The 16,548-nt window shown below is 37.6% G+C and overlaps 1 protein-coding gene across 2 annotated transcripts; it reads left to right on the top strand.

The window, feature by feature from the left end:
• The first annotated feature begins 723 nt into the window (after positions 1-723).
• Positions 724-16,296, top strand: LOC106948514 (melanoregulin). Of its 2 annotated transcripts, none has more exons than XM_015034244.1 (5): positions 724-768; positions 11,913-12,168; positions 14,414-14,504; positions 14,759-14,925; positions 15,311-16,296. In XM_015034244.1, the coding sequence occupies exons 2-5, from the start codon at positions 11,914-11,916 to the stop codon at positions 15,386-15,388; spliced, it is 591 nt and encodes a 196-aa protein (XP_014889730.1). In that variant the 5' UTR covers positions 724-768; position 11,913; the 3' UTR covers positions 15,389-16,296. The 2 variants fall into 2 exon arrangements, with proteins under 2 accessions (XP_014889730.1, XP_014889722.1); XM_015034236.1 differs by lacking the exon at positions 724-768 and adding an exon at positions 11,539-11,835.
• Positions 16,297-16,548: the final 252 nt, after the last annotated feature.

The following is a 16,548-nucleotide window of genomic DNA, read 5'->3' as shown; positions in this document are numbered from 1 at the left end:
GACTGCGTGACACCCTTCCCATCTATCTGTGCCTCACCATCCTCCCCTTCAGCTCTTCTTGTCCGTTCTGCCACCTTGGTTTACCATTACTCAGACCCCATGTCCCTGCTTGGCCGTTTGTCAATCTGTTGCTTCCTCCCACTATCCTTCCATTTACCACGCTTTGCACACTACTACTCGGTTCAAAACACCTCTTTGCTCTCCTAGCGTTTCCTCTCATTTATCTCCTTCTTGGTTGCAAACTTTTGACAGCTAATTTAAAGTATTAGAACTTTTCTATCTGGTTTGAGTTGCAATGTCTGTACAGTTTCTGCAAACTGTACTAAAATTGTGAAATCTTTACTTGCCTTGTCACTTTGACCAGCGGAGGCTCAGTGTTTAGAAAGGAGGCATGACAACAAAATGCAGTCAAGGTGGATTTATTCAGAGCTGCATGTTATCATTACACAGTGAGACAAAGAAGCTCCCCGCGGTAATTTCACCAGGTATACCAAGTAAAGGGGTTTTCAAAAACGAAACAAGAATAAATATTAATTGCACAAACCTAATATGAAAACAATAAATGGTTCCAGTAAATATTTACATGCATGCAAATCATTAGAACTAAGCTAATATAAGGTCAATCAAAGAATAACTTTAACTTAATATAACTCCTCAGAGCATTACCCCTCCAAAATGAAAATGGTATGCTCCAGGAGCATTTCTGCAGCAGCTGGAGCATTTTCTCCCTTTGCTGCTCCAACCTGCTGAGGGGACACACTAGGAAAGGTAAGCACTCAAACAATTAGCAAACTCAAATTAAGCAAATAGGAGTTATAAGAAAGAAACTGACATTCCCCCCCCCCACACATTCTTCCTGTATGGGAAGGATAGCCACGCTCTGCCTGAAAGAATCGGGAAACATTTGGTATGAAAATAAATTAAACACAACATAATATCAATAATCATTTATTAGTGACGGAACCCCTGGTCTCCATCACAGAGATATTGAAGCAATAGAAATGGAAACTTTGGGACTTTGGGAAACACTGGGCATTCTGCATAAATACAACCAAAACAAACACAAGTCTAGCACTAGTGGAAGAAATGCTGCATGGTCTTTACGAAAGAGAAATCCTACAACCGCTAAAATCTAATGGCACTCCATGTTTGTCTGCCATTTTGTTTTAAATATTTTCTGCCCCATTTTATGGCCACAGAGCTCAGAAATTGTATTGCTTTCAGATTAGAGCTGATTTTGTTTTCAAGCTATAAGAGGTGTATTTGTGTTTATAGTTTCAGCATTGGAAACCACTTCAACTTATGTTATGTAATTTGTAACATAACGTATTATAAGTAATGTTCTCCTTCAACAAAGAGTGGACAGAAACTTGGTGAAAAGCAGCCGTAGTGTGAATAAAAGAAAACGACCTCAGAACATTTGATCAAGACCACTTAAAACAGCTGCTATTATTATTATTATTATTATTATTATTAACAACAACAATAATAATAATAATAATACATGGTTTAAAATGTTTGCAAATTTTTGTATGCATCATAATTTACTTCTCATCAAAAAGAAAAAAAAAGAATAGCAAAATGAAAATCCAAGCATGGATCAGGTAACTGATTAACATTATAAATAACACACAAGAGTAACTGCATCAATATTCTGTTCTTTATAAGTTTTATTGTTTCTTCCCCTCATTAATACTTTCCTGCCATGTTCTCACCTCCAGCATCAACATTTCTCACTTGGCATCGAACACACTCTCTTTCATGCTGTCTACTTTCTTTTTCCTCCTCCTACTATACATAATCCCCCCCATCATCAGGCCATCCTGTCAGGGTGATTCCTCCCACTCTTTCACTTTTATATCCCTCTTAATCTCAGCTGTCCTCTGTCTTTTTTTCCTGACTCTGTAGCACCACCCTGCCACCCTACTCTAATGTTATATATATATATATAATTCCCCCTGTTTATCCATCATCCTCTCTTAAATCAGAATGATCAGCCCTTTGTCTCTGTCTGCATCTCATGCAGACAGTTTGTTTACTCACCCTCTTCTCTAATAGAAAATGTGTCATCATCTTTCTCAAAGTTAAATTCATTACTTTTCGCGTCTTCCTCAACTGCGATTTGCACTTTGTCTCAGTCGTCCGTTCTAGGGATCCCAAAATAAACTCTTGCCAAAGTGGCCATATGAACACATATGGGGCCACTTTGGCATATGTGTGCATATCCCAAATATGCATATGCACACATAGATCAACCTAGATCAACCTACGTCTAGGTTGATGTAGATATTGCATGGGAGTTTATTCCTCTTGGTCAACCCGTTTCCCACCTCCTACTGTTACTCATGTTCCCTCCCTCAATGCATCTTCCTCTTCCTCTCCTTAGCGTTATACATGAGTCTGCTGTGAATGAATGATTCGTTTAAACAGGCAGTCTGTATGCATGGAGACTCTCTAAACTGTACTGATGTTGTGTGTATTTCAGTGATAACCAGCTGTTGTCCTGTGTGTGTGTGCACCTGTGTGGTCCTGTCTTGGCAAATCCTTCACGCGATGAGTGTGTGCAGACAAGAATTTGCATAACTCATTCCTGGTTTGCAACATTCATCTTATCTTTATTTGTCAAACTAAACTGCTTACAGTGCCATCACAAATGTTATGCCATCCCCACAGATTTCTTCTGTTTTTGCTTGTTTCTTTCTTTAATATTTCAGATCATCAAGCAAGTTTTAATATGAAAGATAAAACGTGAATATAAAAAAGGCAGTTTTCAAATGCTGATTGAAAACTGTGAAAAAGTAATTGACCCCTACATCTAGTAACTGCTTGTGCAACAACTTCCATCAAGCATTTGCAATATTTGGACACAAGTTTTGTCTCAGTATTTTTTAACTATTCAAAAGAGAACTTGATTGTGTGATTTGAATCAGGGGCTCCCAAACTTTCCCAGCATTAGCTTCTGTGTATGGATAAGGTATTGACCCGCGGATAAAGGCGTTCGGGTCATTTCGGTCTCTAGATGGAACTAATAGGAAAAGTCTTTGTTGTCCTGCAAAGAAGAAACCATACAAAATTTGTATGGTAGAGGCATATTCTGAATACTCTGAATTTAAATTGACGTATTTTGCAAAACTATGATGGAAACATTTTTCTCGCATGACAAGAGTCATGTGGTCAATGTTATTATTGGCAAAAACCACAAGGACGAAGACAGGAAGTAGTCTTCTTCTGCCAAACACAATTTGGTGTTTTTTTTCGACATTAGCAGAACATGTACACAAAGATTTGCTCCTACTTGTATTAGAAATGCAGCTAATGTAGAGATATGGACTGAATTAGCAAATATGTTGTAAATCAAACCTATCAGCCTGCAGATTGATTTGATTATTATTCATTTTATTCATATTTTTGCCAATGTTACAATTCTTCTTATTATTATTATTACTACTAAACTTAATTTTATTTTCTGTTTTATCAGTTATCTACCTGTGAGGTTTTGTTTGTTGTGAAGCACTTTGGTCAGCTGAGGCTGTTGCAAATGTGTTGTATAAATAAACTTTGACTTGACTTGACTATTTGGCAGAAATTCCGAGTTGAATTGTTCTTGTCTTAAACTTTGAAAAGAAACCCATTGGGCTGGGCTTCTGCTCCTCATCCACCCCTAAGAATCGTCTTAATACTAATGGATAGAATCCTTCCAATTTCATCGTTGATAAATGTAAAAATTTATATTTTTTGTTTAAAACTTACTGATCCGAAAAGCAAACACTCACAAGCAGAACATGCTGTCTTCAAAGAAGCTTTAAACCTAACGGTCTGTAAAATTCATTTTCAGTTACTTTTATGGTTCTTTTTCCTGTTGTACTGATCCTCTTTTTCTAAAAACAAATGAGCCAGGTACTGTCTACATCACGGGCAAACAACCTGAGTGATTTCTAGGTGTAGTCTGACCCTGAGCGTGCGCCACCAGCAGTTCAGCAGCATGAGAAATGATGACACACAGACGGATGCAGGAACATTACGGGCTAGAGGGCACTTTCTCCTCTGAGGACAATCAGGAAAAGGCTCAAACATATGTTACCTTCAGAGCGTGCACATCCACACCTGATTACCTAAGCACTATCCATCTTCTGCAGAGTGTGTGTTTGTGTTACCAGAACTGTGAGTGTGGGCACTGAATGAGTCCACCACACCAGAGGAGCCAAAAGAAGAAAACACAGGGAAAAAAAAGACAAGAAGAGGAAAATGATTAAATAGCAGCTAAAGAAAAGAAACTTTCACATTTGATACAGAAGGGAAGATTTCCAGCTTGAGAGCATGCTTGTATGCTTCATTTGTGTGTGCAGCCACCCACACTCACCCACTCTCATCCAAATACTTCCATAAACAGTGAGAAGACCTTTGATATTCAGCTTCCATCATTTACAATCCACTGAATATTATTAGACTTGAACTGTTAACTGCATGTTTGACTTACTTTTAATGCTCAACATAAATTTAATGTCTGAAACTGTTTCAGAGTCTAATTTTAGTACTTGACTATGAAGTGATATTTGTCTGGGTGGACTTCACAGCTTCACCTGTGTTTCCATCTAACATGAAGTTTGAAAGGTTAAAAAAATGGATGAGAGAAAACAAGCTAAATCTTTTTTTTTTTTTTTTTTTGACAATCTCCGATCTTTATAATTCTTCTGGACTATTCAACAGTGCCATCTAGAGATACAGGAGGGTATAACAACTGGGAACCGCTTCAGGTTCCATCTCTGGAAACTAACTGAAATAACAGAGAAAATGGTTTTCCTTTCATGCTTGATTGGAGATAATTAAAATACTTCAGCCTTTAGCTTATTGAAATAAAATGTGACAGACATCCACAGCTGTCATCCAGAATTATGTCACTTTATATGTTGCAATGTCTGAACGTATGACGAATCATAGTGAGTAGCACCTCAACCACAGGGTTTTTGTAAGTATATACAACTTCATGTCACAATCTTTGGAGGATTTCTGGCCACTGTTGTTGGGGAAAAATGGTGGAGCTTGTTTAAATCAGTTGTCTTCCTGTCACACTTCCAGTTTTGAGGCCCAGTCTATAATTTTCAAAAGGTTTGGGAAGGTTTTTCCATAAATGTAATGTTTCTTTTCTGATTTAATCAGTTTTGATGTGCCTGGGATCTATATTCTGTCAGAGGAACAAATTGTGTGCAAATTTGAATCTTTTGCTCCATTGTTGTAAGAAAGGAAATTGGTTGGGATGATGATAATATCAACACAGGAACCAAAAAGGTTGAAAACACTCAGAAACTGGAGGACAGTTGAACACCAGTGTTGGTGTCTAAAGTAAAAAAAAAAAGAAGTTTAAAATTAATATAGCTTTCAGAGGGGAAAAGTGAAAGGTTCAGAAATGACAACTTTAACCACAAACGAAAAATTACAGCGGCCTATCTGGACAAAACAAATGCCTTCTGGGGCAAAGATTTATGATTTGAGGAAAGAGAGAGGGGGGGTATTTGGCCACTATATAAATAAGTATGCTTTTTCAGAGTCAAACTAAGGATTTAGCCTCTTTAAGAAAATAGTTTTTAGGAAAACAGTTACCTCATAAAGCAGGAAAGAGGAGCCTCGTTCTGAGCTGCCAAGATGACATCATGGAACCAAAGAAGGTGCCGAGTGGAAGCCTGCAAATTTGATCATGGAGTTCACAGCTGCCAGACATCTCTTGTTCAGAGAGGTTAAGCACATTGGTGGTATGTAGGCATGAGCCAAGATTAAATGAAGCCTTAAGCACAATTTGAGTTGGGGCACTTCTTCCTGTTAAAAACATCACCTCCACCAGCAGTGTTTCCATAGAGATTTGGCGAAGTCTGGGAGTTCACTAAATCCATGAACTCTTCTTCTCTATGCACTTCAGCAAAACCTGTTGAATGTGTTTTTATAGGGAGATATACTATTGAGGACCCCAACCTTAAAACTATTGGACATTTGCTAACTAAACTTAGGCTCAGAACTGATCAATTTAAATCAGATTCTTGTCTTGGGGGGGTGGGGGGAACCTCAGTTCAATGTGAAAAAGATATGGTTCAAATAAATCATAATCAAAGGCCAAAATTAATATGAAATATATGCCAATGATGAGTTTTTATCAATTTTAGGTCATCAAGCTGTAAGATTTATTTGCCCACAGATCTTACACAGACAAGCATCTACAGTTCAGAGTTGCATATACAGTCATGGACAGAGGTCCTCCTTGTGTTTCCAGGATACATTACCACGATATTGGCTATTTCCTGTGTTGAAGACGAGCGAACAGAGAAGCAGATGGCTTTCACACCTCTTACCGATGGTCTCTGACTGGCATGATTGCTGTGGAGTCTCTGTTAGCTTCTCTTACTATATCCTGTGATATTCCTATCACTCTCTATCACTCCACTTCCTTTGCTTGCTTTATGGTTTCTCAGTTCTGCTGGTGTGGTCTTCAGGGAAGTAAATAAATAAATAAATAAAAAGACAGAGTGTTATTTTCATAGTTATCTCATGTGGAGAACGCAGGGTCAACCATTAGAGCGAGCGTGCAAAGCAGGAAGCGGAGGGAGTACGTCTTGACTTGTAAGGTTCAAGAGGACACAGTCATTCATGGAGGGGAAAAAGAGCAGCCGCCTCCAAAGGTTACAATAAGAAAGAGGAGCGGAAAACCTTTCTGATGTAAATCCAGAATAAATAAAGAAGGGATTCATTTTCTGACATGTTGCACATTTTAATCTGCGACACGCTTTAAAAAAGAAGTGAGAAGGTCCATCCTTGAAAAGCTAATGTCAAAATAAATATGTTTTTGAGTTCTGGAGTAGAAAATAAAACTTATGTTTTGACACGGGCACTGCACTCAGTTTCTTAAATTTCTGAGCAATGAAGACATTACGCAAAAATAACAAGCAGCATGTAAAATCCTTAAGGATATATGTTATTTTTAAAGTGAGCTTATGCACAACTGTACAAATGCTTCACCTGCAAATGTGTTCCTGTAGCAGTCAGTTAGGATTCTTGATGCCAAGCATACCAATTTTTCAGTGGTCGAAGCCACAGGTGATCAATCTTAGATATTTTTGAACCAGTTTGAACTCTATTATAGATGTTTACATTAAATACTTTTGCATCAGGTGCTTACAGACTTTCATTTCTTTTCCAAATCTAAGGAAGGATTAAAAAATAAAATATTTAGACGTGATTTCTTCTTTTTTTCCCCACCTAGAATCCAACCTGTTGCTCAAATTATTAATTTTGATGTTGATGTAGCCCCCTGATGTTCCAAAGGATGCAGTAGAGGCACAAACAAACACTATTTTGTCCATGATTTATACTACAACTTCCTGGACTACAAAAAGAGGGGATGTCCAGTGTCCAGCAGGCAATATACATTTGATTTATTAATACTGGGCTGTTGTATGGCAGTAAACTACATTCCTTTTGAGGACCTTTGGTTCTCGTTAGGGAACGGGAGGAAGGTATGAGCTTGTGTTGTGCCTACTGAGGTGTGTTATTAGTCCTTGGAGGAGGATGGCAAAAATATGGCTGCTCTGCTTCCTGATCTTTGTATTTCTCCTTCCAACCACCTTATACATTTCACACGGCTCTTATATTCCCTCCTTCTGCTACACTCTCCTGTTCCCAACATATAATCATGAACGTCTTTTGTGATCAGGCAGCGTGTCAACCTGGGCTCAGATTTGTTAATGATCACCGGCTGCAATTATCAGGAGCTGCGGCGATGGCGCCATCTTCATTGATTACTGGTGACAGTTAAGAAGCACGGCATAATTCCCATTGATCATCTGTGACGGAGTGAAAAAAAATGGCGTCATCTCCATCGATTTGCAATAAAAGCATGTGACAAAAGTGTGTCACTTGCTCAGAGGAGAAGGGCCTTTTGTACACAGTTCTATTCATCATGTAAATGTGTGTGGTGCAAATGAAAAATTTCACACGAAGGAGAGTAAAAACAAGACGGACGCAGATGGGAAAAGTCTTATTTCATTGAAAAGCAAATTATGTTTGCCACAGATGTTCAATCAAAGCGGTGCAGGCGAGTCAGATAAATCATTCTTACAATAATCTTAAATTAAATTGAAAAATTTTCCTCTGAGCTCATTTGTAGATCACCAAAAGGTTTGCCGAATATAAACACAAACTGATGCAGTCCCTTGGAAAATCATAAATATCCCCTGAACTTTTACGTGTTTTGCCACATAAGAACCACAAATCATAGTTTATTGTATAGGGTGGTATAGTACATGAATTTATTTGTGTTAACGTGTTGTCAACAGTTCAGCACGGCTGCTGCCGAAAGAAAGTTTTCCATCAACAACTTCTCGACGCAGCTTTACTTTTGTACAAAAACAAAAAAAGTGAACCTTTTGACTTGTTTTGAACAATTGAGGTTAGCTTTAAATGGTAAAATCAAAGACTTTTTTGTCCTGTCCACTTAATTAGATTGCATTTTATTTCTCATTAACTTGTTGTTTCTCTCTCCTTTGTTGACTTTTTATAAAAATTCGGTCAAACATGGTTCCTTCGTCTTCCTCCGTCTTAATTCCAGTTTATGATTTAAATACTCCTGGTTCTTTTCTTCCTGCTACCTTGATGAGACATAAGAACTCCCAGAAATAGATGGATGAGTTGGAGATAACCAAACCAGCCAGACTTCACTGTGAATTATAATCGCCTCCAATCTGTGTCTCTGAAACTCTGCCCAGTTTTTATCACCATCCGTGTGTGTGTGTGTGTGTGTGTGTGTGTTCGAGGAAACTGAGCCCTTCAAGTCACGTGTGCTGTATCTTTTTATGAACTCATGAATGTGAGCGATGAGGTCCTCTCCCTTAGGGGATCAGTATATGAGCATACGTCCAGCTGCTACTTATTATTCTCCTGGCCCCTACAGGGTCTGACCCGTCTCTCTTTTCTGTCAAAGTTTCATGTGTGTTGGAATATAATTTTGTTTACCGTGTTGCTCTCACAGACGCACACACATACACAAGCTATTAGACAACAGCCATCAGGGTGAGCAGCCCATCACTCACCCTCACATAAGGTATTCAGCTGCATTATATCAATGTCACATTGTCATTGACCAAATGTGTGGCTGAGTGTATGTGTCTATAAAAGTGTAGTGGAGCCAGCAGCAGCCTCCAAGGCAACAGAGAGAAAATACACCCTGAAAAGCTCATGTGGAATAAAAACGAGGAGATCAAAAATCTGTACATTTGCTCACCAGAAAGGTTTTTGTCTGTGCAAACTTGCTCTGAAGCAAAAAAATCAGATTTTGTTTTGGAATAGGCTTAAAAATTTCTAATCCAAATTTTGTTTTGTTTGTACGTTTCTTTTCCTCAAAACAATAGAGGTCAAGAAAATATTCAATCTTAGCAATTGAAGCTTTTGAAGAGGTCTTTAAAAGCCTTTGTTGAAATGTGTTGAACAGGTTTATAGCATGCAAACGACAGTCAAAGAATCTGAAGGTTTACTGCATAATGACAAATTATAGCTATGCAATCAAGTTCTCATGCCTAAACATGTTAACATGTTGTATTGCAGAAATTTTACACTTCAATGGAGGCAGGAGTTTTACAGAAAGTTATTTGGATGTAAATAAATCCTGTGGATTAAAGGAACCAATGCAATCAGTGGTGGTTTGGGAGCAGGCTGACCCCACTCAACAATGCTGATACAAAGTCTCTTAATGTTATTTGGATACCAACATTAAAACTTAGACTGAATCTAAAACACAGAAATGATTTCATAACTTTTTCAAAAACTAAATGAGCATACATCAAATTCAAAATAATTACAAATAAAGGTCTGCTTGTCTGCTCTCTGTGTGTCTTCAGCAGGATTAATACAGCCCTATATTAAGGCTGATAAGATTCTTGAAATAACAGGTTTCTGTGGTTGAGTATATGCAATTTATTTGACATAAATCAGGAAAAATTCAAAACAAAAAGGGGACTGCATAAGTGAGCTGTGTATTCTCTACAATGAAGCAGCAGCGCCCTCTCTTGTTGAAAATTGGGACAACAAAAAAAAAAAAAAGAAAAGAAAAAAGAAGGAATTTTGCTGAGAAAACCCAAAACTTTGAACTATTAGCACTACTGTTAAAACAAACTCGCAGGAAGAAGAAACTGGGATTTATGAATATCTTTATTGCTTGAACAAAACTTATAAATAAATGTCATGTGAAGTTAAAAGAAAGCCCATCATGACACTGTTTGTGTTCTTGTCACTGAAAAGTATTCCTATTGAAGTTTTTATTGTGATTGATGTAATTCGGCATATGTTCTAGCTATGATATGGGACATACATAATACCTAATAAAACACCGCTATCAGAACAACCTACTGAACAAAACCAATATTAAAAGTTCAATTTGTCTGAACCAGATTCAATTGCAGTTTTGTTCATTAAACAAAAGCATGAATAAGGTCATCAGCTCTGACTGAAAACCTGCAGACACTCCCACTTAAACCTAAAACAGCCTAAAACACAGCAGGCTCATAATCCTACACATCTCAACTAAACATCTAAACTAAATTCTTTCTTTTTTTTACCTGGTTTAAGTGTGCAACATCCCACACAGAGTATTTTCTCATGTAGAATCTCTCACTACTCTGCCTGAAGGGAAAACATGCATTTCATTTTGACAAGTCTGCTGGCCTGTGCTGTGTTATGCTATCACGCCTACATTTATCCTCCTTATGGATGCTTCTGTAATACGAAAACCCTCAGACACTGTCCCGGTTTGTAAATAGGGATTTTTTATTTTTTTTTTTCTAAAATTGTGTGGTTGAGTGTAGTACACAGGAGGAGTTTAACAGCAAACACAGCCATGCCTCTTCAATCAAAATGCCTGAAGTCCTTTTAGTTGTGCTGCCTGAGGAAACAAAAGGGATCAAAATGCTGTGCAGTCCTCGGCGGAGCCGCTCAAGCAGGCGGCGCCGTCACGACACACTGTGGCCACGCCACACTATGGTGGTCAAACTTTCCTTTTCTGCTCCCAAGCTAAAATAGTTTAGCATAACTTTTCTTGGCTTTAGTAATCGTCATCTTCACCTCCTTAACCTCTTCTCCAAATGCTAAATGTTAATGTTGTCCAAACAGACCATCTTAAAGCTTTTATCAACGCTTAAAAAGTAGCCAAATTAGAAGATGCGGAGACTCCATGGATTTGTCAATATGCTTAAAACATGAAAAAAACCCACCTAATTTTACTTCAGTGCTCCTTAATCTCTTGCAGGTTGCTCTTAAACTATCATGCTTTGAAAGCATTTTTGAGAAAATAGGTTTTACACTAAAAATAGTGTGGCAGGCAACAATAACAATCCCAGCAACCTGCGTCTCTGCCCCTCCATTCTGTGTCATCAGGAGTTGCTGAATAAAGGTGCCATTCATTCCTGAACCGTCCAATGCTCTGGTGTGTTTGTGTGTTGTTGTTGTTGTCCCCTGTTCCTGTTCACGTGGATAATGTAATTGGCAGACAGCTCTCGTTCAGGCCGGGTTAGGCCCTTTTCTCAGGCCAGGGTAGAAGGAGGAATGCAATGAGTGTGGAGGACGTGGCCTGGATTTTTTTGCTCCGGGCTATTTGAAAATGTGGACTTTGCCATTTGGAAATATTTAGATTCAAAGAGTCTGGAAGAACTCTGCGACCAAAACCCTGATTGTTTTTTAAGGGATAAACGGCTGTTGTTTGTCTGCTGAAAGCTTTTGAAGAGTAGGAATGGGTGCTAATTTTACCCTCTGCTGCTGCCACTACTATCTGGTGCAGAACAGAGAGGAGAAGAAGGCTATCCTGCGGTAAGAGAAGCTGACAAATATAACTGCACGAATGTTCAGTTTACAGTCGAAATCACTTTCTTCCATTTTTCCTACAGCATGAGGACCACTTCAGGGCGCAGATCGCCTCAGCAGATATCCAGTGATTCCAGTGACAGCGAGACAGAGGAGGAAAGCCTCTTCGGACCGCAGTGTTTGGAGAAAAACCCAAAGGACAAACAGCAGAGTCAAAGATTAACAGTGGATCCGTGGGTTTATTCCAACAGAGCAGACGGGTCTCTGATCAGATGTGGATCAGACAGAGAGCTGCAGGCCTTCATCAGCATGAGAGACCAGGCTGATAAGGCGACAGAGGTAATGGACTGCATGTGGCACACATTGGCACAACATATCCATATTTAAAGAAAGAGAGAAGCAAACGGAGATTAAGTTAGTTGATGTGAGAATGTAGAGAATAGAAATAAATGTAGACAAATGATGTCGGTGTGACAAACTGAAAGAGACGGAGCACAGAGTTTTATTATAAAATAAAACTCTGTTTTTTCTTATTTTAACCTGTCAGAAACGGTGTTCTCTCTCGATTAACATAATATGATCATTTGGAAATGTTTAACCAGTGAACCCTTGTTGAACGTTGAATAAAATGAACATCCATTTAGGATCAAACTTTGATAAACATTAAATTTGCTTTTGTAATTATCTAAATATTCAATATAACATTGAATGTTTTCTCTGGTAATTTTATATTCAAAGCAGAAAAAATAAGGACTTTATCCTTACATTTGTGGAGTGCACAAGTAATCAACAAATTTTCCCACCTGAGGTTTAGATATTTGGATCTCTTTTAGAAAAACACATTCCCTACAATACAATACAACACAATGACATTAGTGTTTATCAATTTGTATCATAACATTTTTGGAAAAGCTGTCAGGGGTGGGAATACTTTTGCGAGATTCTGTAAATATGTGAAATCCACCGAACAGAAAAGGGACAGGCTCAAATGAAGAGCTTTCTTAGATGCTCATGAGGAAATCCATATTTAGTCTGTTGTCAGGAATTCTCTCTCTCTGTCTAATGAAATAACTCAATAAGATCAGAGAGTGCTGCACAGGTGACTCTCAAAGAGGTCTTTGATTCTCCATCACGCTGACTTAGATTAGTAAATGACTTTGACTAGATTCTATGATAATTTAATATCAGAATCATCTAATTTACAAAGAAGTAAGAGGGTTGCAAATGCTCTGTGTTAAAAACATGAAGGCATGTTTTAAACGTCAGATTTAAAACATGCCTTCATTTTGAATTTGTTTCTGACATAAGTGCTAACGGGTGAAAGACAATTTATGATTTGGTTCTGAGTGAGATGATTCTGCAGCTGTTGCAGTATTGATAGATGAACCAAGTCTGTACGTCTGGTGACAAGGACATACCAAGCTTTATTTATAAAAAATATACATGTAATTACTAAATTCAATCTAATGTGAGACTGTTTTGATTCAACACTCTCTAATCTAGTCAAATGTGTTCGCACATTTTGTATTTGTATTTTTCAATTCAATTCCAGTTTATTTCATCAGGGATAACATTTTAAACAATGTTACATACTGAAAACAAAGCAACAGTTGCTTTGTAGGTTTGTTAGCCACAGGCAAATGTGCAAACTCAGTCAGTTTTTTGGATATGAAACGATCCTTATGATTGTAATCCAGTAGCTAAAAACATGCAGTTATTGTCAATAAACTGGAATATTAATGAAGTGCTTACTTTAGTAACTCTGTTCACCAACTGAAACAGATTCTATAAATAATTTCTACACTGACTGATGCTTTTATGTCTTTTTATGTTGTTATATATTTGTGAGAACAAAAATGAGTTTTAAGCATCATTGCTGAGCTTCTCTTTGTCACCCTGAAGGTGAAACTTACTGTTAAAACTGTTGTTTCCTCATAAAGCTGGGACTGAGGCTAATTCTCCGCTGAGCAGCTCACATTTTTCAGTCCATCTGTGTGACGGTGTTCAACATGTGATTGTGTTTGTGTTGAGAACAACAGGCTGCAGGACACACTGGGCACATTGTGATGATAAAACAATTCCTTAATGGAGAAGTGGGGCAGTTTGGTCAAAGAAAAAAATTACAAAAGCATCACGAGACTATTGTGAGACCATTTTACCATAAGGCCAGACTCGAAAAATCCTCAGCAACTGCAAAAGACAACCACTGTTTTAAATCTATCATTAAAGTCTCCACTCAGGAAAATGTAAAAACCATTATCATGATTTAATTTCCAGAAATAAAATGAGGGAACCAAATTGGGATACTGGAACTCCATTCATGTGACCATGTGATGGAGCCATAGAAACAGACATGTTATTAAACGCACAAGACTCTGAAACTGAAACCACTCACTGGGATTTACTGTGAATATTTTCTCTATTTTCTCACAATTTTGAAACAAAATGTCATGTTCCACAGAGGACTGTCGGACTGGTTCGTACCTTTATTTGCTTCTCCTGTCACTGTGCGGCCAAAAATGAGAAACGGACAAAAAAGCAAATCATAAACATGATTTCATATATGCTTCTTGTTTGTGTCCAGGAATGGGAGAAGCTGAATTATGACATCCACACACTGCGCTACGCCAGGCGAGAAGTCAGATCTCGATGGAAGAAAATCCTGCTACAGCTGGGTGAGACACAATGCACCTCTAAACTAGAATAATACGGGAATAAGCACTGAACACAATTCATGAAATACTTTAGCTACATCTCCCCTATGGAAGAAATAATCACATACATTGCTCAGTGTGATGTTGATCCATTCTCCCACAAAAGTGTTTAAGTTTCATTGTGGATTTCTTTAAAGCGAAAGCAGAGAAATCTTTTTCTTTTTCCACCAGTTCCTTTGAATAAGTGAATGTGGCCTCTCCCGGCATCTCTGCAGGTTATCAGTGTGAGGTGGACTCCCTGCTGTGTGTGAACACACAGAGCCATTTCAGGCCAGATCAAGAACATTTTGGCAAAGCTGCTGACCTTTTGAAGCAGCTGCTGGATCACACCTCTCTGTTCCCTCCTAAAACAGAACATCATAACAGATACCTGTATGTCATGGTACGGACAGTTCATTTGTCTGCTTTCCTTTACTATAGTCATACAGCTTATAAAGCAAGCTTTTTTGTCATGTTATACCAACTCTGGCTGACTTTAAATCAACTTCAGCTGTATTCTTGTTCTAAGTGAGCCTTTTTTCTTCAAAGCATGCATCGTAAATCTTATAAAGAAACAGCAATTTGATCAATTTTCTATTGTTTCCTGAAGTTTCATGGTCACTATTGTTTCCCTCTATACATCAGATCCAATCACCTTTGAAGGCTATTCTCAAAGTCAATACATAAACAAGTTAGGTATTAGGGAGTGATGTTTTGTTTTTATTTGAATCAGCTGTTGTGGACTGTTTGTGGTGATTTTTTTTCATTTTCCTTTGTGTTTCGTTTAGGACCGCCTGGTGTCACTGGACAGTGCAGAGGACTTTATTAAATTGGCCAAACAAAAATATCCCAAGAAAGAAGGCTGAGAGGAAAAACAAGCAGGAACAAGGAGAAAAGTTGAAAAAGCATTTCAACTACGTCTGCACTGTTAAAAGACTGAAGTACAGGGTTGAGCAAACACTTTAAAATGTTTAATTTTTACTGCATGCTGCTTCTGAAGAGTCAGATATTTTACAATCTTTTAAGACAGACTGAAACATCTTCCCTATGCCTTTCAGACCTTAGATGATTTCCTCCATCTTATTCTTGTGAATAAAAATAATCCAATGCTACAGTGTTGCTCTGCAGCCCCGAAACAAGACTTTTTTCTGGATTTTATTCAAGGATACAATACAATATAAAATCCTAATAAAATACATAGCATTTTTAAATTCAGAAGCTTTAGCACTGTTTTCAACATATAGTATTTCTCATGACAAATTTAAAAGGTCACACAAAAGTTTTCGGGGAAAAAAGTGGCATAGTCAGGAGTGATTCACTGTTTTTGTTTCATATAGTTGAGGTTATCAGTAAAAACAAAATTTCTTTTTGCCACTTTGAAAGAATCAGTATCGTCTCTTTGCTTCATTATGAGAACAATAATATATAGCATTTTTTGATTTTGTCTTTGTTTCTCAGCATAATACTATCTGAGCAAGTGCAGATTTTTTTTGATTTACATAAACAGAGCTTAACAGTGAAAAAATTGAGGTTTTTTGCCATTTGTAAAACATTCTTTTCAGTTTTTCAGACATTTTTTTAAATGTACACTCTTTAAATATTTACATTGCATAAAATCAATTTGTACAATGTATCAACTGCTGATTTGTGTCAGTAGGGGGCAGCATATGTTTACATCTCAGTGGGCTTGGCTGTTTAGTTGACTACTAGGACAATTAATGTAGTTTTCATTCAGAAATCAAACAAAAAAAGAAAATAAATTACAATTTGAGTCTACATTTCAGACTGAAAAGTGTAAATAACAACAAAGTAAAGAGAAAATATTTTCAACCCCAGATAATTTAACTTCCCTTTTGTAAATTACTGATGTGAGATAGATGCAAAATGTCTCATTGTGGCTTATAACCACAATAAGAAATTATCCAAAATTTTCTTAAAGATCTGCACATTTTTTCCCAGATAACTAATGGCAGAAATATACCATCACCAGCTTCACATGATCTCAGCCAGAGATCGTACAATACAT

This window comes from Poecilia latipinna, unplaced genomic scaffold (genome assembly GCF_001443285.1).
Source record: "Poecilia latipinna isolate Pla-1442-1.1 unplaced genomic scaffold, P_latipinna-1.0 Scaffold17, whole genome shotgun sequence".
Lineage (NCBI taxonomy): Eukaryota > Metazoa > Chordata > Actinopteri > Cyprinodontiformes > Poeciliidae > Poecilia > Poecilia latipinna.
The sequence above is the reverse complement of the archived record's forward strand: the minus strand, read 5'-3'. Positions and strand labels throughout refer to the sequence as shown.